This window comes from Chanos chanos, chromosome 9, assembly GCF_902362185.1.
Source record: "Chanos chanos chromosome 9, fChaCha1.1, whole genome shotgun sequence".
NCBI lineage: Eukaryota > Metazoa > Chordata > Actinopteri > Gonorynchiformes > Chanidae > Chanos > Chanos chanos.
Genome location: NC_044503.1, coordinates 16373750 through 16394359, shown reverse-complemented (window position 1 = coordinate 16394359; position 20610 = coordinate 16373750). Strand labels below are relative to the sequence as shown.

Below are 20610 nucleotides of genomic sequence, written 5' to 3'. Positions count from 1 at the left end.
CAGCTCTTTAAATTCATTTTCCCATGTACATGAAACTATGGAACATATTCTCTTACAAATAAAATGAAAATGTGTGTGTGGTTGGCAGAACAGAAATGGAGTCAGTCTTACGCATGAATAGTCACAGTGTGAAAAGCCATATTTCAACAGCTGTGTTTGACTGGGCCACAGCAGGGAAAGCTGAATTAGAACCTATTATTATTATTATTATTATTATTATTATTATTATTATTATTATTATTATTATTCTGGGAGATAGATCCAGGAATGACCTCAAACATAACCACTTCTTTCTTTTTTAGTTTTCTTTAACCAAAAAAAAGGAAAAAAACAAAAAACAAAGCTTTCACTTAGAAACAGGCCATGTTTTGCATTTGGATAATTTCTTTTTTTTTTTATCACCTCAACCTTACAGCTAAAACTGAAATTAAAATAATAACTCTCCATTGTCGGGAAAACACACTCGCAGTCGTAACTGACAAGGGAGGAAAAAAAAAAAGGAGAAAAGTGAGGAGGGAGGAAAAGCTGACCAGTATTCTTGTTGAGAACACTTTCGTTCAGATTCAATGCACATTACATTTAAGTGCACAGATAGGTCATGTTTCCATGATTCTATTAAAATTACCGTCTTTAAACCCATATACATTTCAATTATTATTATTTTTTTAACTCTTTTGAAGTATATGGATGTAAAAACAGGCATGTTTAATCAGAGTAGGGGGAGGGGGTAAGGATAGTCGACCAATTCCCCTTGGGGTGAACAGGCAGAGAAATACAGCGCAGAGACACATAGCGTACACCTTAAGCTCTTTTTACACGCAGTCATGATCAAGGCACAGGGGTCTTCTACAAGTCTTTTTTTCTTCAATAAAGTTGTACAAAATAATACATTTTACAATCTGTACAAGAATAGTCCAGCAGTAAAATAGAGAGAGACAGACAGAAGGCCTGGGATCGGTGTTGGGTGGGGTTGGGGTGGGGGGGTTAGGGTAGAGAACGATGGAAGGAACGTGACGAAGGGTAACAGAGGAAGGAGTGACAGAACAGAGCAGTGTCCCATTTGTCATTTGTCCTTTCCTCCTCTGTCTTTCCTCAAGAATTTTCTTCACAAGTCGCTGAGGAAAAGACCACTGCTAGTCTTATCTCAGGTGCATGATTAGAAGAGAGTTTGAGGGTGAAGCAGATTGAGACTGAGAGAGATAAAGAAAAGAGAGGATGATGGAAGAAAGCGAGAGAAAGAGAGAGAGAGAGAAAGGGGAGTGGAAACGGAAATGATGAAGGAGAAGGAATGAAGGAGAGTGGCAGGGGAAATGAAAGAGACAGAGAAACAGCGACAGTTTTGGGTTTTCTGGTCAGTCCAATAATTCTCTTCGGCTCCTACTGAAACTCAGGGTCATGTGAGCTTCACTCTGGGTCAAGATACGCTTTAGCTATGAGGAGATTTTTTTTTACCTTTATCTCCCACCTCATACCTCACTTTTTTTTCTTTGTTCTCCGTATTTTGTCCGTCATTGGTCCATCCTCTACCTCAGTGAGACCCGTTCAGTCTTTTTTTTTTTTTTTTTTACGTCAGAGAGAGAGTCCAGAGCCAGCCAGTTAGAAGGCAGGCCAAACAGAGCCAGCCAATGAGAAGGCAGGCCAAATAGAGCCAAGTGCTCCTAAACTGCCGTAATACAACGGGTACAGACTGGCATCCATACTGCCACGGTAAACTGTGTGTGTATGTACGTGTGTTTTCTCTGTCAGCTGAGGAATATGTGTGTGTGTGTGTTTGTGTGTGTGTGTGTATTTTTAAGTTATTTATATGAGTTGTGTAAGCATACATCTGAAAGTGATGATGTCAAGAGAGCCAGTGAGAGAATGTTTGCTATGCAGTGTAAGCTTATGTGTGTCAGAGAATGTTCAAGAGTGCGTGTGTGTCAAGAAAAGACAGCATATGGAGGTATGTGAATAAGTGTGTGTGTACAGTGGTAGAGCGCATCACTTGAGCCAATGGATGCATCGGTTCATGTAACTCCCACTCTCCATCTCTCTGTCTTTCAGCACTGTCTTTATGGGTCTGTGGGGTGACACCCAAATGTGAATGTGTGTGTGTGTGTATGTGTGTAGAGGCCAGTAGGAGGTGAGGGGGGGTCAGCAGGGTGGGGTGGTAGGTGTAGAGGGGCGGGGTCACAGTCTCTCTCTCCAATCACAGGAGCTCTTCATACGGTCACTCTCTGTCTGCTCCAATCACGATAGCTCTTTTTGCACAGTCTGTCCTTACTCCTTCTCCTCCAATCACAAGAGCTCTTTCACAGTCTGACCATCTTTTGTCTCCTCCAATCACAAGAGCTCGTATTGTCGGAGATGCATCCTCTGGATGATGTCCCGACAGTCGTTGAAGACGCGGCGGATGTTTTCCGTGTCCACAGCACAGGTGAAATGTGGGTAACAGTAGTGCCGGCCATCTCCACTTGCTGTGCTGATCCTCTGAACAAATCAGGAGAGAGAAGAGACGTCATCACTCTAATCCAAATGCTAAAACAACCTCCACTTTGCTGGTTGTGAGGTTTGCACCACTGTTGACATTGTTACTTGACTACCACTCAAACCAACCACCTCAAGTGACTATAACTGACTTTCAGCTCAGTCCAGCAACCTCAATTCAGTCAATCGACAACCTCAGCTTATACAGACAACACCTAAGTTTACTTTATCAACTTACTAAACTAAAAATATTCCCAAAACAACCACAAATATAATCACGTTCTTTCACAGGTTTTCTCCAACACCAACCTTCCAGGATTGAGACATTATTAATCATTAGCATTATTCATGTGATCAGTCTCATTAATAACCATTCACATCTCCCTCAGTCCAGTTACCTGAGTACAGCACAAGCACACTTAAACACTGCACTTTAGTATGCATTCTCAGTTACTCTGAAGAGTGTGTTCTTTTTGTACTACACCTATGTGAGCTGCCCGTTGTTTTCTTTAAGTTCTATATCTATGTGAGTTTCATGCTACTGCAATGGGATGACACACTCTATGATTTATACAGCTATGAGTAGACCATGCTGTATTTCAGCTCCACTCACCAAGAACTCATCCCGGATAAAGTATTTTGCCCTTGTAACACGCGGATCCTCTCCAGGCTCAGGTGTTGCTGTAAAAAAAAAAAAAATCAGACACTGATTTCAGACACAGAAAAAAGCCCCAAGCTGAAAGCAGAAAGACCTTACAGATACCTGACCAGCAGACCTACAAAGCCAAGCTTCAAATACAAGAACAGAGCTCCCCCTAGAGGAGAATGTCTGCAAGACCGTTGTCACTCTAATATGACAGAAGAACACACTCTTATGTGGTAGAAAAAGCACGTACTTCTGTCTCTCTATATTTGTGTGTGGATAAGTGCCTCACCATCATCTGGTGTTGTGTAGCGTGCAAACTCAGGAAAGTATTCTTCTATTTTTGACTTTCCTGCCAAAACCTTTTCAGCCAACAGATCCTGCTTGTTCAGAAACAGAATTACAGAGATAGTCCGCAACCATCTGTGGAGAGGGGGGGGGGGAAGAGAGAGAGAGAGAGAGAGAGAGAGAGAGAGATTGGGAGGGAGAACAAACATTCAGTTTTTCTGGCTATGAATAGAAACAAACTAGGGTCTCACAGGAAGTGTGTGTGTGTGTGTGTGCACCTGTGTGTGCATCTATACCTGTTGTTCCAGATGTTTTTGAAAAGATTTAGTGCCTCCTGTAAGCGATTGGTCTGATTGTCCTCTCGAATGACCATGTTGTAGCTACTGCTGGCCACCACAAAGATAATGGCTGTTACATCTGAGAGAGAGACACACAGAGAGACAGAGAAATGGAAAGGAAACGAGTTTTTAAAAAAAAGGCTTCCAGCTCTGAACATGAAGGGGTTCCTTCTCCATAAACTCAGTCATGGATATTTACCATTAAAGCACTGGATCCACTTCCTGCGTTCATCCCGTTGTCCACCAACATCAAACATACTGGAGAGAGAACAGCAACAATCAAATATCAAACAGACATCAGTCAACTGACATCCATCAAACAACTATACTCAGCTAGTCATCAATTACACTCAGCATCAACAAAAAAATTTAATAAATCTCTAAGTGGACGCTCTTTGCTATTTTACATCTTTTCATAAAATATTTCAGATTTTGGCAAGCAACCTGTTCTTCATGGAGTTGTGTTTGTAGTAAAGATAACCAAACAGTCATGTGATTTTACATTGTTTCATAACATATTTCAAAGAATGCCCATGTAAAGATTTGATTTTTTTTATGTTTGGTATACTTTAGTCAAATACTACACATTAAGAACCAGAGGAGCCAAACCCAGTAACAGAATAAGTTACGATGCAACCAACTAGCCAAGCCTCTCACGGTCCATTGAAAAATAACACCACTAAACTTCAACCAGTGTTCCCAGAGAGTGCCCAGTGAGAGGCAGGGACCAAATTCAGCCGCTGGAAGGCAACAGCAGGCGCCAATGTCAGCCACCAGAGGGCGACCTCACAAACCTAGCTGCTTACCACCTCACAATGGTACATTTTTTCCAAGTACTATCTTGGTTCTTTGTATTAACTTTTTATTGTAGGTGGGACAGATTTATTTTCCACTGAGCACTGCACAGAAGAGGCTTGTGTTCATATCAAGAAGAAAAAAAAAGAATGTCACTCAATGTCATAACCTGGTGAAGGTAAAGCAGGCATGTCATTTGTTCTTCAGCTGACATTTCTACACAACACACTTTACAACCACTGATTACTTATGACCTTGGTCTTTGATCAGGAAAAAACATCTGCTCTTGGTATACAGTGCTGAGTTATACTGGGCTACTGAGTATTATACACCGAATTAACTACACATATTTACACATATTTACACATATTTTAAGCCTCTTCAAGCAACATAAATCCTAAAAACCTTGTTGAATGAGGAGTGTAGTTAGTATGCCCTCTGCTGGTTGCTCAGCAGAATTCATCTTCTCAGACCAGGTTCTCTAAATGTTTTATATTTTTTGTATATTTTCACATTGATCTATTCTACATTTTAACTGTAGAGTTTTGATGCCGTATTTTGAGACCAAAGTGTGTCTCTTTTTTTTTTCCTTTCTTTGTTTCTTATAAACAGAAGAAAAAGAAGAACTTTTATCGGTCACAAACACACTAGAGCAGTGAAATGCAGCATTTAACCCATCCTATGATCCAGTGAGCACACACACACTAGAAACTGGGCCGGGGACCAGCAGTGTGCAGGTGCCCGGGGAGCAACTCCAGGTCTTTATGCCAGTGCCTTGGTCAAGGTCACTGATAGGAGTATTATCCCTAACATACATGTCTTTGATGGTAGGAAGAAACCAGAGCCCCCGGAGCAAACATGGGGAGAACATGCAAACTCCACAAAGAAAGGACCTGGGAGGGCCAGGAAGGAACCCAGGGCCCTCTTGCTGTGAGGCAACAGTGCTAACCACTGAGCCACCGTGAAACAGAGAAGACAGGTTGTACAGAAGAAATTTTGCTTGAGTCAGAAAACTCTCCAACTACATTTTCAAATAACTCCACTTTCTGACAGGTGGGTGATACACAGAGAACAGGAGTTCTGCAGTTGACTGGATCACTCACTGGAAATTCACTTTGTCCACCTGGAACCTCGTCTCAAAAATCCCAGAGGTGAGAACTCGGCATCTTAGCAGGTCCTGAGAGAGAGAGAGAGAAAGAGAGAGAGAGAGAGAAAAAGTCCTTAAGTCATCAGTGCTACCCAAAACTTCCAGTGCAGAGGTCAGAGGTCAGAGTTTGCGTGGTACCTCACCTGGTCAGATGGTGTATAGTCACTCTGCTGAACAACATCTATCTTGTCTAAAAAGCTGTAGGCACGGAAAGAGAAAAGGGACATTTTTATTGTCACAAGGAAAAGGAGAACTACAACTCTGTTAAGGTATTCAGAAATATGCACAACAACATAAAACTGCAGACTGCCCCACTGACAGGAAACTTCAATTAGTTCCAACAAATATTAATAAACAAAAAATAAAACAGTAAAACAATGAAGAAAACAAAAACATGTAAATTCATTATCCAAAGACAGCACAATTGTTTCAAACCCCCCTGGCATGACAATGAATTTACATGTATAACTGTAACATCTGATGCTGATTCCCTTAAAAACAGACAGAGAGGACCACCTGACTGGACCCCATTGTCACAGCACATGACAACTGGTATACCACACTGACCCCAGCTCCAAAATATACAAAATATCATTTGTTCAGGAGCCATGTGGGCTGACTGACGTCTGACAAAACAGAGAAAAATCACACTCCATTTAACTATTACAGGCTACACTGACTGTGCAACAGGTGTGAAACTGTTTGTATAGGCGTGCGCATGTGCATGGTCTCAGCTCTGTGTGTGTAGTCTTCATTTCTTGTTATGGCAACACATCTCCCTGGGCAGGACACTGTAGAGGAGAACTGGACTGAAGAGAGTGAAAGTGTGTGTGTACACGTCATGAACTTTTCCACACAGTGAGTAAGGAGTCAGTAAATTTCCATCTACTTCTCTTTTTTTCTCGTTCAATAAGCCTCTGTCTTAAACATCCTACTTATGCATATTGCAACTAGCTCTTAACCTAGCTGATACAATGAGTTACCCTAACTCAATGACATTCAACTCCCTAACCTTCACATGCCTGCAATCCCACTCAATCCAGCAGAAAAACTGAGAACCATCTGAGTGTGGTTGGGTGGGGTGTGAGAGAGAGACAGAGAGGGAGAGAGAGAGAGAAATAGAGAGAGAGAAAGAGTGAAAGAAAGACAGCAAGAGAAAAAGAGAGAGATTACAGAGCGCATACAGAAATAGCTCCCTGGCGCCTTGGTCTCCAGCATGGTTGCTACGGAGACAGAACCACTGGCACTATAAATAGACTATCAACTCAAAACCCAGTGTAACCAGAGAGAGAAAGAGAAAGAGAGAGAGAGAGGGAGAGAGGGAGAGAGGGAGAGAGAGAGAAAAGAGAGAGAAAAGAGAGAGTGAGAGACAGAGAAAAAGACAGACACAGACAGAGAGAGAGAGAGAGAGAGAGAGAGAGAGAGAGAGAGAGAGAGAGAGAGAGAAAGAAAGAGAGAAAATCAGGGAAAGAGATGGAGGCAGGAGGGGGTGGGTTAAGAGGTGTGGGTGAAGCACACAGCTAAACTTCATAAAGACACACATACATACTGCCCATCACCAACACACACACACACACACACACACACACACCTAGTTAACTAACATTGCGAACATCGTCAGACCCAATGTTTTCAGCCCCTTGTATCTCTTTCCCTAACAATGACTGATCCAGTACTACATTTCCCCTGTTTTCTCCCTTCTCTTTCAATCCTCTCTTCTCTTTCTCTCCTCCTCTCCTCTCTTTCCTTGCCCTCCCTGTCTTCTCCTTCAGTCCAAGCTCACGTCTGTACAGGGCAGCTTTTGCTAAACTCCTGTAAAAAACTGCAGGACCGTTCTCACAAAATTACGACACATGTCCATCAAATCCATCAGTCACACCACTGCAAAGTCTGAGACAGTAAACGCCAAACACCTAATCCCCTTTTTTTCCCTCCCTTTTTTTTTTTTTTTTTTTTTTAAAAAATCAACCATAAGAAAGGCTCTGTCCACGTCTTCCATTAAAATGATTCAGCTCATTCACTTGGAGAAACAGTGCAGATGAAAACTTGCCTTTAGTTTAAAAAAAAAGTACATTTGAGAACACCTTTTTTCAACAGTTTTTCTTGTCAATGCTGATTTATTGTCAATATTATGAAACATGTTGGCCATCACTGACCGTATCTCTGTGCACTTCACACCAAGGCCTCTTTCACACATGAGACGTGGGACACTGGCAGCATTTTTCAAAAAACATTTCTTATTGATTTCTCTTATTCATTCTTTTCATCAGGAGCAAAGTGCAGACAAATGCTGACTTTGTGTAAAGACAATTGGAGGACAACATCTGGCCTGAAGACAGAAAACGATTCATGAACGGGTTTATGACTGACACGTAAAAAACGACCTGCGAGATAATCCTCTTTTCGTCAAACATACGGCCAACGTTAACATTAAGATTGGTGATCTCACTGCTTTTTTTTCCATGCCCAATTATATCAAACGCAACACAGTCAAAAAGTGCCACTTTTGAGATGTTACAGCACAATTAGAAATGATACATTTCAAATATAGAGTTTTCTTTTCCTGGCAACTTATTATCATTATTGAAAAAACATGTTTTTTTTTCTGTGCAGGGCTCAGAGTAAGAATTCCAATACCACCACAACACTGTCTGTATAATACACGTCTGGAAAACAAAAACACTCGGAATGACACATAGGTAGGGAAAAAATGTCCCTTAAGCAAGATTTTCCCAGAAGTCTTTTTTGTTGTTGTCTCTCCAGCAAGGAAAGCTTTTTTTTTTTTTTTCTTTTTTTTTTTTGTGGCCAGTTTCAAAAGAATTTGGGAAGTGAGAAAACATGTTGGTCATTACCAACCATACTTCTGCGTTACCCCCTTCAGAGACAAGACCGAGAGAGATTCACAGTACTGTCATCTCTGCCTCCAGTAACTCACTGGAGAGACCAGCCACACCTGGTCCAACAGGTCCTCCCTGCATGCTGGTCTCGCCCATAGCTTGACTTAACCACATCAGTCAGTTAATCCCAACAGAAACCTCTAAATCCACCATGCTAAAAACATCTCACAAATATTGAGAAAAAAAGGAGTGCACTGTGACAAAACAAAACAAAAAAGGATGTAAAAAAACACATTAAACAAGGCCCTGAAACATCACTGAGTTTGGGTGGCTAATCCACTACTTTTCCCACCCACAAGATGCTCAGAATTCAGCCTAGCACCGTACAGTTGTTCTACAGCGTTTCCATCAAAGCACATCAAGTTAAAGATGAAGCACGTGGATGCATAGGCAGTGGTGTGGTTTGTACTCACTACTGTGCACAGTCGATCAGCTGGTACTCGTTAGAGCGTTCGTAACAGGCTCGCACCCCCTCGTCCTGCCAAAGAGTCCTCGCATGCTCATAAAACTCCTACGACACAGAGAGAGGGAGAGGTAATAAATTAGTCACAGGGGACACACAGTACTGTAATTAGTAGCTGCTATAGTTATTATTCAATTAAACGGCAAGTCAGAGATTAACTGTTGGGCTTAGGCATTAAACATTTACACTCAGGTCAGGAAAGGGTTCGTCTGCAATGAGAACATATACAGATTCAAAGTTCAGTCTGATTTACACATTGATAATTCAAAATTGAGCGTGTTTGCAAAGTTTTCCGACGTAGTTTGAGGGCTTTCAGTGTGTAGCTCAGTATGGGTTTGTGTGGATTACACAAGAGCATGTGTATCTCTATGATTGTGTACGTATCTGCAAAGTAAGCTGTTGTTACTGTTCCTTCTCTTTGGTTTTTCTCAAATTTTCCACAAAATTTTTCTACTAAATTTAACCTGATATTCATCTGGATGTTTTGTTCTTCATGCATTTTCTAAACAGCACCCTCTTGTGGTGAAAATGACCAAACAGGCCATAACCCAATGTAGGCAAATGGCTGAAACTTGGGAATATTTGCTTCCAAAGAGAAAAACATAAGCTGTTTAAAGCTGAGCCTGAAATAAATTGTTAAAAAAGTTTTCCAATTGAGAAGTAATGTATTCAAATACAGAAACTTAAGTTTTACTGTCTTTTTTTATGATCACCGAGTGATAAGCGGGGTCATAAAAATGTATCAGGTATTTCACTGATTTCTTCTTATTGGTATATTCCCAGATTTTTAATTTTTTTTTGCAAATCAGCTTACAACGCTAAGACTGAGCACATCAACTGTCACCTGAACACACACTAAGAGAACACATACAGCGGCAAACAAACCTTGCCTTCCACTGCACACACATACAACATACACAGGTGTCCAGGGAAAAAAAAAAAAACATCTTTGCATTCTTGAGAGGTAAAGAAAAAGAAAGAAAGAAAGAAAAGCAAAGGGAAGCAAGGCAGGGAAGGGACACAGGCCTATCTTATGGGCTGTATTTCATAACTCTGTGTGCCTGTGTTTGACAAAGGCCTCTCAGCCTCCCCATCATGTGTCTGTTACACAGAGCCTCTCTTTATGAGAGGGTCACATGCCCGCCTAGGGCTCCCCCTACACCAGTCTGGCCCTAATTTCAGTCCTGGACTCACTCGACTCTGCCCTATGCCATGCCCGCCAGCGTCTGCTTGAATGCCATACTGTCTCTCTCTCCCTCTCTCGCTCTGTCCCTCTCTCCCTCTCTCCCTCTGTTGGGGCTCTGCTTCCATTTTATTTCTTCCTGTCATCTTTAGAGGAAAAAAAAGAGAGAGAGCGCGAGAGGGAGAGAAAGAAACAGAGAGAGAGAGAGAGAGAGAGAGAGAAACGATTACTGATGTTGTTCTGACTGAGGAAGAGGGGAGAAGATAAGCAGGAGTTGTACTGAAAGGAAAGCACTAGTCCTTTATGATGGTTGCCTACTCCTTCAGTTTGTCTGTGTTTCAAAAGTATGCACTTTGGATGAATCTCTACTGCTTTCTTCTCACTGAGGATACTTGAAAACTAATCCAAAATTATTAAAGCATCTATTGTTTTATCTTAAAAAAACAAAGTCAATCAGCCACAGCCACAGCCAACTCTATCTTGGGAGAACCCGTAGTTTCATGCTCATAGGAAGACAAAGATACCTTACAAACAGACGAAGATACCAAGGCAATGGGCAGGAACGTCATTTCCTAAACATATGTGCAGCATACAGTATGTATGGTACGTGAGTGATGGTGTCAACACCATCACCCAGTACCTGTCAGAACATGTCATGTGGTGACACATTTGTTACACGATATGACATGGCTTACACACAGCTTATAGTCCAATGTAATTTATCATAAAATGTACTACGGGGCCTATCTAAACCATATATCTGATGTCAGGTCTACACCAAAAGACATGACTCATTACATTACGGTAATGAATACCCACACTGCTTCTATCAAACCCTTCAGCGTTGCTTAAAAACACACAACATGACCTACATGCGCTGTATTGATTATGAGTCAGTTCTGGGAAAAAATGATCAGTGGGTTTTTGTTTTGCCGATCAGCCGCATTATTTTGACTGCTGGCCGTGCTGGCTTCATTTGCGCACTCGAAACCTCTGTGTCAGGACAAAAAAAAAAACAAAACGCTTATGAGTAATCACTCAAAACACCCTTACCAACAGCTCACTTGATTTGTTTTTTTCGTTTTAGGAGCGCAGTGTCAGAGGATTGTCCCTGGCAGGTAGCCGTACAGACCGGAAGCAACAGTGGCCAGACATGCTTTTGGTTTCAAATAAACCGCCTCATATTCCATAACTTAAACAAAAACAGAAAATTCATTCCCAAATGTTTACCTCTTCTAGCAAGGGTTCCCTGAAATTTGCCCACCACCTTCACTACATATAACATTTTATGACTGGAAATTCTTACCATTTTTTAGAAACTGCAGCACATAAACTTTAGTTTTAATGACCAAATTCATTCTAGACATAAAGCCAAAATTTGCAAATCCAAAAAAATTCCACATTTTCAGAGTATGTAGCTTCCAATTCACACTTAAATAGATTAAAAGCATTATGTTCATGTGTAAGGTAGTGAAATGGCTAACAAAGCAGATGCATATGTGCTTGTGTACGTAAGTGTGTGTGTGTGTGTGTGTGTGTGTAACTCTATCGGGACAGGAGCTGAAACAGTTCCACTGAGACACACAGGACCTCAGGGCCCCTGAGAGCCCACTTTAGGGCCCCATTAAGAGCCAATGAGCTCTAATGAGGAGAGCACAGGGACCAAATGTCCCTCATCTGCCACACACACACACACACACACACACACACACACACACATTCATTTCAGATACGGCAACTCGCTTCCCTCAGCTCCCACAAATCCCTAATGCAACACACACATACATACACACTTGTCTAAGGTGGATGTCTGACAATTAGATTCATATTGTAACACTACACACAGTGTTGCGTTTTTTTCCCCTGACACTGTCACTCTGTCTCAAACATACACTCACACGTGCTGTGTTTTGTCTCCCCTGTACCTGTGTAGCTGAGTGAACTGTACAATTAGCTAAAAGAGACCTCAATGACAGTGACACAGCAGACGTGCCGACCACACAGAAACCTCAACACAACTACACAAGGGAATCCAATAGTACATCAGACATGAAAACTATTAGCATGTTTGACTAGAGGTCTAAGCTGCCAGGCTCCTTTTTTCACCTGTTGCATGCTGAGTGGAGCTGGGTGGAGTTGGGGTGGGAGGGAGGTATTTGAACTCACAGGTGGGAACTCAAAATCCTTCTGATTTGCTAGGTTGAGGATGTAGTCAATTCTGCACTGGTTTGCTGGACAAGCGAGCTGGACAGGCGGGGCTAGCGTACTCATGGCCGTCACTATAGTCTGGGGGGGGAAAAAAAAAAAAAAGAAAGACAACAGGATCACAATAGGAAAAAGAAACATGCATACATCAGTTGACTACATTTACCATAAACAAACAATCAAACAAACACACAAACACCAGAAAACCTTTTCACAACCTTAAATATACAATAAACACAACATCTTCCCTGGTGGGAGGGTCGTTCTCTACTGTGATTATACATTTCTGAGTAAAAAGAAATTTGCCTCCAAGCAAGAGCACATACCTCTATGGCTTCTTTGATGTTGTTCTTTATGTCTTGTATTTTCTGTTTTTTCTCTCTGCAGGAAACAAAGAAAATTTATTTCATAATTTTATGAGTCCAACGCACATATCTTATAGCATGATAACTGTCATAAAAAGCTAATCATGTGACACAGTGAAGACTTATGTAAGGGCTTGGCTCCCTTTCACTGACAGTAGTGTGATAGCTGAGACAAATCACAACCAGTGATCAAAGTACCTGCAGTTTGGTATTGACACACACCATGGAGTCATTTCATATACTCTCGATAACTTTTTTGCATTCTGGGATTTCAAGTTTTGCTGCAGATTCTGATATTGTTTTTTGTTAAAAGGATATTTAAATTCTATAAGAAGCAATTCACTTATGGCTTGACTTGTGTTTCAAAAATTCTGATACAACATTAAAGTGAATGAGAAACATGGTGTGTCTTGTTCGTTAAGTTACGCTGAATAAATTTAAAAAAAAAGTGTAAAGCAGACAAATTAACTTAAGGAAATACATGATCATTGAGATCCTTTTTTCTCATCACACACACACACACACACATTCACTATTGGGTTAGGAGAGAGAAGGGCCTATTTACATTTTCAACATGATAGTCATTAAAAATCACATGGCCCACACTGAAAAGAGCGTGTGTGAGTCTGAAAGACTGACTGAGAGCGTACTGAGACAGAGAGAAACACTGAATCCACATTGTATGTGTGTACTTGTGCTTTTTCCAGTAAACTACAGTCACATCTGACAAAAGAAAAAAAAAGAGAGAGTGTCTGTCTTAAAAGACTTCAGAGTCACTTCTGGACTCTTACAGACATCTGAGTCAAACAACACTGCCAAGATTTTTTTAGCCAATCACAGAAGCCCCTTCTGTCTCCATAACCTATCATAACAGCTCTGTCTCTCGTCACTCAGTGTTGGTCCTCCACAGCTATGGTGTTTTGTGGTATACCCCCACCCCCTCCCTCCCATCCATTATACAGGCAGTAAATCATCCTTCAAGATGTAGAACAGAAACCAAATTGTACTTTCCAGGTATAAAAAAAAAAAAAAATCAACAACCATGGGTGAGCCTTCTTACAAAAACTCAAAGTCAAGACCACCTGTTTCTCAAACACCTGTCCTATTTCTACGGTGAGTTCAAATAAAAAAATAGAAATAAGAAACTAAAACTTGCCGTTAAATGGCAAATTATGGACAAGGAACAGAAGATTTGTAAGGATAACTGTAAATTCTGGGGTTTTTTGCTGTTTTTTTTCCCTCAGTCCCTTGACAACATTCTAGAAACAACTAGCTTCATCAGGTGGTTAAACTCCTGAGTCGTAGCTTTCTCGACTGCACTCATCTCTACGTAAAAGCTAGGTCAGAGTCTGATCAATATGTGAGTATGAAGACCAGGGGTTCATCATTTCATTTTTAAGTTCAGACCAGATTCACAGGAGTTATGGCATTCAACATAGTCTGTTATAATCAAAACACAACAGAAATCCAAAGTCTACGGGCACAGTTGTCTTGTGACGACTGAGTCATACATTTGCAACAAACACTTAAACACCGTCTGTCAGTGACAATGACAAGTTCAGTTCAGTGGCTGGAGCACTGACGGAGAAGACATTCTTAGCTTCACCAGGAAGTAACCCCACTACACCAGGAAGCAAAGCCTGAGTTCATTTCAATGAAACCACAAATTCTTTCAGCTTCCTGAAGTTTTCTCTATGACATCATTTCATTATTGCATCACTTGCTTCATTGTGTGTTCTTTTGCCTGATTGGCACACTGTGATGTGATCCCTACTATGACATCATTGGCTCTATGAAAGTGAAGATGTTACTGAAAGGATCAGAGTTTAAACTAAGCTACCAAGCTGACAGCTAACAGGGCAAATGCATTAACATCTGATCAGTCCAGTGAGGTTGTGATACTGAACAAAATATAGAAGGTGAAATCAAGTCAGTTACAGTAGTGGTGTCGTAATCCAGTCAAACATATAAGAACTACTTCATATTAATAATTTATAAAGGTATATTGCATACGATTCTAGAGAAGTTCCACACTTGGACATAGTTCTCCAAAGCACATGTCCTCAAACCTACTATTTGGCTATTCAATCCATACGTGTAGATCTGTAGCCACAGACTTGTATATATGACATATCATGCAAAATCCCATGAAATATTTCCCATCTGTCTAGAAAACACTCTTTCAGCTCCACTGTTTCAACTGATGGCATTACTGTTATTTTAGATCTTAACCATTTGGTATTTCTCCTTTTCATAACATCTTTCATCAAAAATTTTAGGAGTGGTGTGACACACACACACACACACACACACACAAACACACCCCCTCTCACATATGCTGTAGTAAAACAGGAACTCAGCCACTACATGAAGTTCATACTCACTCTGCATTGAAGCCGTTAACATGCAGGATCCTCATCTGTTTGACAATGGTGCTCTTTCCAGACTCTCCAGCACCTGAGAGGGAGAGAGAGAGAGAGAGAGAGAGAGAGAGATTAGCACTGTTACACCTTTTCATTTTCCCTCTGTTATCCATCAATTTCATGCTGAGACCTACAAAACTGTCCTCTTGTATATCCATTTGTCCCCGTGTGGCCCCAGTTACCCAGAGCCTATAACACGCTCTGCAAAACCAGAATCAGAAATACCAATAACTACGGCAGTCAGGCGATTTCCGCATGGGACTAGCTCGTATCATCTTGATGTAGGCCATTTGCTCTGAGGCATCATCCGAGCTTTGTGGTGTTGTTTCACCACTCTATAATTACTAACTGTTAGCATGTCAAAACTTTCACAGGCCAAAGATGCAACTTGCTAAATTAAAAAGTGAGGTAATACTGTAAAAAAAAAAAAAAAAAGTTATAGGAATTTATTTTAAAAAATTAATTAGTTCATTTTAGCTCGTAAAAAGTTCAGAAGAACTTAAATTTAAGCACTAGTTAATAACTAAGATGAAAACTGTTCATCTCTTCAGAATCGAAGAGTATTTCCTCTTTCCGCCCGATTGGACTGAAGAACACTAAAAACGCTGGGAAGGTTGGCACATACACCCCGCTGTCCCAAACCCTCGACTACAAGTCACACAATCTATCAGACCAAACGGAAAAAAGACAAAAAAAAAACCCTAAGTACCTGACGTATTTAAATACTCAGCCTCTCATTCAACGATACTGCATCTCGTACTAACAAATCTGAGTGGGCTTCATATATGAAAGGGTTATGACAGCAGTTTTACACAGAAGCCAACTGAAGTTTTCCTGGTGCCACTTAAGACTCCTCCAGCGCTATCAGAGTGAAGGTCAAAAAAAAAGGTCATTCAGCTACGGCTAAATGTGACCCAGGTCTGTGCACTGCACGGCTATCTCGAACTTGCCCAAGATGAAAACAGGCCTGCTCAGTTCACCATAAAAGAAAAAGAGAGAGAGAGAGAGAGAGAGAGGGCCTGTGGAGCTAAGTGTGACAGAGTGCATGAGCATTGATAAGCGGACTGTAGAGATGTGGGTTCACTATGGCCGAAGGTGTGGTTACGACACCAAACACAACTATATGTAGCCTACCTGCTTGTGCATGAGGAAGTCATTTTCTCTCATCAAGAGTAAGGAAGAGAAATTTGTGTGATCTTTAATCTGGATGGTTTGCAAATAAGCCTTGAATCCATATGTTACATTCATACTTTACTTTTGTTTTTTTTCCCAAATGTTTCAAACATGTAAGAAAAAGCTAGATGTAATCATCTAAAAATGTATAAATATATGTATACTGTTATTACTCTAGCAATGGACAAGGTTCTTAATTGTTTAACTGCTGACTAACGTAGTCATCTGGTTTTAGAGGTTCCTGTGTGGAGACTGACAGCTTTTCTTTCCACAGCCACAAGGAAGACTGCATGAGATGGGATAGGATGCAAACACTGAGGTTAACTGAATGGAACTGCAGTAATGCTGGTTTCTCCAGAAGTTCAGTCCTAATATGTTCATCTCAAATGGGGCATAGTTTGGGGCAAGAAGGTACAGCGACTTCAGACTGAAGAAATGTCGAAGGATGGACAGATAAAAAAAAAAAGAAATAAGCACGCAGACTAGCTGAAACAAGGAAATGATTGAGGTGGATATGTGGGTGGAAGCGTTAGCTCTTGTCTTATGGCTCCAATTTCATACGAGGCGACTGTACTTTTGTTCGGACAAATTGTTACAAATGCATGTGCCAACCTTGAGTTTAAGTCCTAGCAATCATCTTAGGTTTGTGTGGTCACTTACACAACACTGGATACCAGTTCTAGTGTTGGCACTTAGTCCTACAGCAGGATTGTCTATGTTTTTTTTATTAAAAAAAAAAATTAAATTCCACATCAAATTCCAGCCTAGGAATTTAAAAAGAGTTGCTCCAGTGCTGTGGCATGCGGCTGGCAGATCAGATGAAGTGCTACCCTTCTGGTAAATCATACTTTGCAAGCTGTTGCCTGCTACAGTTAAAAATACCGCACCTCTAAGAAAACAAGGGAATCAACAAGATAACAGGTACAAATATCAACACCTGAAACAAGACACAGTGGTACAAATAATAAATTCCAAATCAAAACTGACTGAAAGATAAGTGATCTAACTAATTAAAAGGGTATCGTTGATCAACAGGCTTTTCGAGAACTGGTTGACGTTTCATTGAAATCATAATTTTAAAATAAGCGTTGTCACTCAAATTAAGGCCTACTACACTTAATCCCACTGTCCACTACTTTGAACAATGCTTGCTAAGCTAAATAACAATGCCAAACAGTGTCTGGGATTGCGTGAAGGACACTATCGAATGCCAATAGAGGTCTAGTGGCGGACATCTTTGTTATGGTCTGATGTGTTCAGTTCTGCTTTCCAAATAACCACGACTTCCGCTCAAACGGAAATACCGGTATGTCTGCCACTAAAACTGAGCACAAAGCGTTTTGGTTAAATAAAAAAAACGTCGTTCACTTTGATCGTCTTAAACTGCGGTTCGCAAAATACATCAAAACTGTTCATGAATGTATAGCGCCACGTATGAATTATGTTCGATTAGCTGGACAAATATGTAACACGAATTCTGGTAGCAGGCCTCTGAATTACCCGTATAACGAGAACACACCCACACGTCAAATCATGCCACACATGTTCTATGGGCAAAACACACGAGATCCTGACACCCTTTATACGCGTACGTTCCCTGAATGCGTAGCTTTGAACAGTTCCTTACCTAAGAGATGTAACAAGCCACAAAGCAGGAGTAACCTACAGTTATCATGCAAATACCCTGGCGTTTGAAAAAGGAATCACGTTAGGCAAAGAAAGATTTTGGAAGACAATTTGCCAACTACTCTGATGATAATGCTATTGAAAGGTGTTCCTTACACCGGGTCAAAGGCCTCAAAAAGCCATCCAGTGGTCACTTACCTAAAAGTAGCAGCCTGTGAGTGGCTCTGTATATCTGTTTGTCTTTCTGAAGTTGTTTCTCTATTTTCTTGTTTGCTTCTCTTTGAGCCTTCTCTTCATTCCGCTGGTCTTCAGTCTTACTGTTCCCCAGACAACCCATCTTCCCGCACGACAAAGGTCCGGGGGGAATGTCAAAAAAATAAATAGATAAACAAACTATTCTAGATCCTTTGTTTGAGCCGCGAATTAATCAAAAATATTTGCTACATGTATACAGTTTGGCGTAAAAGTTGCACTGTAACATAGGCCTACGGCTCCTGTGCTACTTTTCAGACGATACTATTTCGTGTTAATGATTATAGTTGCACATTATGCGTATTTTCAAGCTAGTGTAAGGGCAGGAGACTGCTGATGACGACACTGGTGCGGCCTCTCAGATGTTTGGCAGCTTTTCCACGATTTTCTAGTTAATATAAAGGTCCCAGATACCCACGAAAGATACTGGCCATCGATGTGACTACTTGAGGCTTCAACCCCTTTCACTTAGCAGACGGAAGGCTGATAAATGTTATAGATTAGCGGAAAGGCTTCGCTTGAACAAACGACCGATATCTAAACTGATATTTTATTCCTTGATGTGTGCGTCTTTGCTGCAAAAGACACTGGTCTTGTGTCGTTATAAACATTTCAATATCACCAGGCCGCGATTCTCTTCGTTTCCTAGTTGTAGCCCTATTCCACGCAGAGTCGGCCGGGAAACTAGTGAGGAGGAAAAAAATATTTACACTAAACGAACTACATGCGTCTCATTATCGGTGTTTTCATCTTCGTCCAAATTATTGTAATTCCATCAAGATACACCGTAGATTGTCCAGTGCCTCCACTATTTCATAAGGTGTTGAAAAATAATTCAAAATTTCCTTCTTTTTCCTCTCCTTAGCGATGGCTGCTCCTTGCTGGTTTTTCCCCAATCCAAAGGGCCTTCTTTACCTCCTCTTTTGTTGCTTTAATTTCTGTGTCCTTTCACTCCAAAACGATTCCCATTAGAGCCCCGATATTCCCAGGACAGATGTTGGTGAGATTCCGAAACTCTAAGAAAGCCCAAATGACGAAATTCTTCGGTATTTCCCTGTTTCTAGCAGATATTACCCGCTGTCAGTCTCAGCTTTGTATTCCTCTACAATTCGAGGGATAGGTGTACACATGTACAAGTAGATGCAGAGCGTCGTTTGTCATAACACATTCCACTACGCCTGCTTTACACTTCCTTATCGAGCCGTTGATGTGTAAATTCGGAAAAGGGTTTTCTTTTAGGATATTATTTTCCCCTTTTCTCCGGGAATAGAGCAGTGAGATAGACAGCGCTGAAGAGGTGGGGTGGGGCAAACAGCTCTCGCTGAACCCTGGGAACGGACAGGGTCGAATCACATGATTGCACAGAACGTCAGCGTGCAGAAATTCTGCAGAGAAAAGGCGCCCTCCTCGAAGAAATGCCGGTAGGAGGTATTTTGAAAGAATAGAACAATTCATATAAAACAAAAATATAACGACCAACTATCAAGATCAAGGATTTCTCCTACGTGTGTTCCAAAGTGATTTAATTATACGTATCAAGAACAGGACACGAAACTGGCCGTAAGGCTGTACACCGTATACAGTCTCATGTTGTGTTTTATGTCCTATTTTTTTACACATAGCATTTTTTTGTTTGACAAATGTAGTTATCTTTGGGTACTGTTGCTTTTAGACGTTTAGTTCCCTACATTCAACAAAATTTACGGTAGTTGACGTTGTCGCTGATTAAGATTTTGGTGACTGTACAGAGAATCTATGGATTACTTGGAAGTGTGGATCGTTTGACTGGAAGTTGCATTAAATGGCTTACTTTAAGGGAACAATTATTTAATTTTGAAATGTGTAGGGATGTGCCCATGGGTCGTTGCCTGAAAACTCGTGGCTGTAAACATAAGGGATCTACTGCCCCCTTTTGGCCAAATTTAACACCCAGAAGCGACGTGCACTCTCTGATGGGACGCAAGGTCATCGCTCCAGGGCCCGGACGTCTGCTGCCGCTTAAAGAGGAGCTTACGTTTTATTACACTCGATTTTAAACTTATACGTTTTGTTACACTCAGTCTTGGACGTATAAGCGTACTTGTAATTTGTGCGACCAGGTAAGAAATAGTGTGTTAGTCAACAGGGTCAGACTGGGACTTTAAACTGGTCCTGTATTCCATAGCGATAGCAGTTCACTGAAGCACTATGGGAAAAAAATATGACACTAGCATGTGTCTACTACACATCTTTGTCATAGTAAACAATAACACCAATAAATGAAGGAAAACAGTGGAATTGGTAAACTCAGTAGTAGTAGCAGTAGTAGTGGTATCGACACACTTGTTTTATAGTACAGTGCTGTTG

General features: G+C 41.0%; 1 protein-coding gene across 1 annotated transcript; it reads right to left on the bottom strand.

The window, feature by feature from the left end:
- Positions 1-499: 499 nt before the first annotated feature.
- Positions 500-19537, bottom strand: LOC115820457 (guanine nucleotide-binding protein G(s) subunit alpha). Its single transcript, XM_030784049.1, has 12 exons — positions 18211-19537; positions 15175-15247; positions 12752-12806; positions 12387-12506; positions 8988-9085; positions 5821-5875; positions 5634-5707; positions 3935-3993; positions 3694-3814; positions 3402-3532; positions 3080-3147; positions 500-2469 (listed from the first exon to the last, which is right to left on the bottom strand). The coding sequence occupies exons 1-12, from the start codon at positions 18347-18349 to the stop codon at positions 2323-2325; spliced, it is 1140 nt and encodes a 379-aa protein (XP_030639909.1). The 5' UTR covers positions 18350-19537; the 3' UTR covers positions 500-2322.
- Between the last annotated feature and the right edge of the window lie 1073 nt (positions 19538-20610).

Excerpts from the sequence above, each read along its gene's own strand:
- LOC115820457 (XM_030784049.1), bottom strand. The coding sequence starts at position 18,349 with ATGGGTTGTCTGGGGAACAGTAAGACTGAAGACCAGCGGAATGAAGAG. Across the intron at positions 12,807-15,174 it reads GTTAACGGCTTCAATGCAGA|AGAGAAAAAACAGAAAATAC; the intron begins GTGAGTATGAAC and ends TGTTTCCTGCAG. Across the intron at positions 3,148-3,401 it reads CTACACAACACCAGATGATG|CAACACCTGAGCCTGGAGAG; the intron begins GTGAGGCACTTA and ends TTTTTTTTACAG.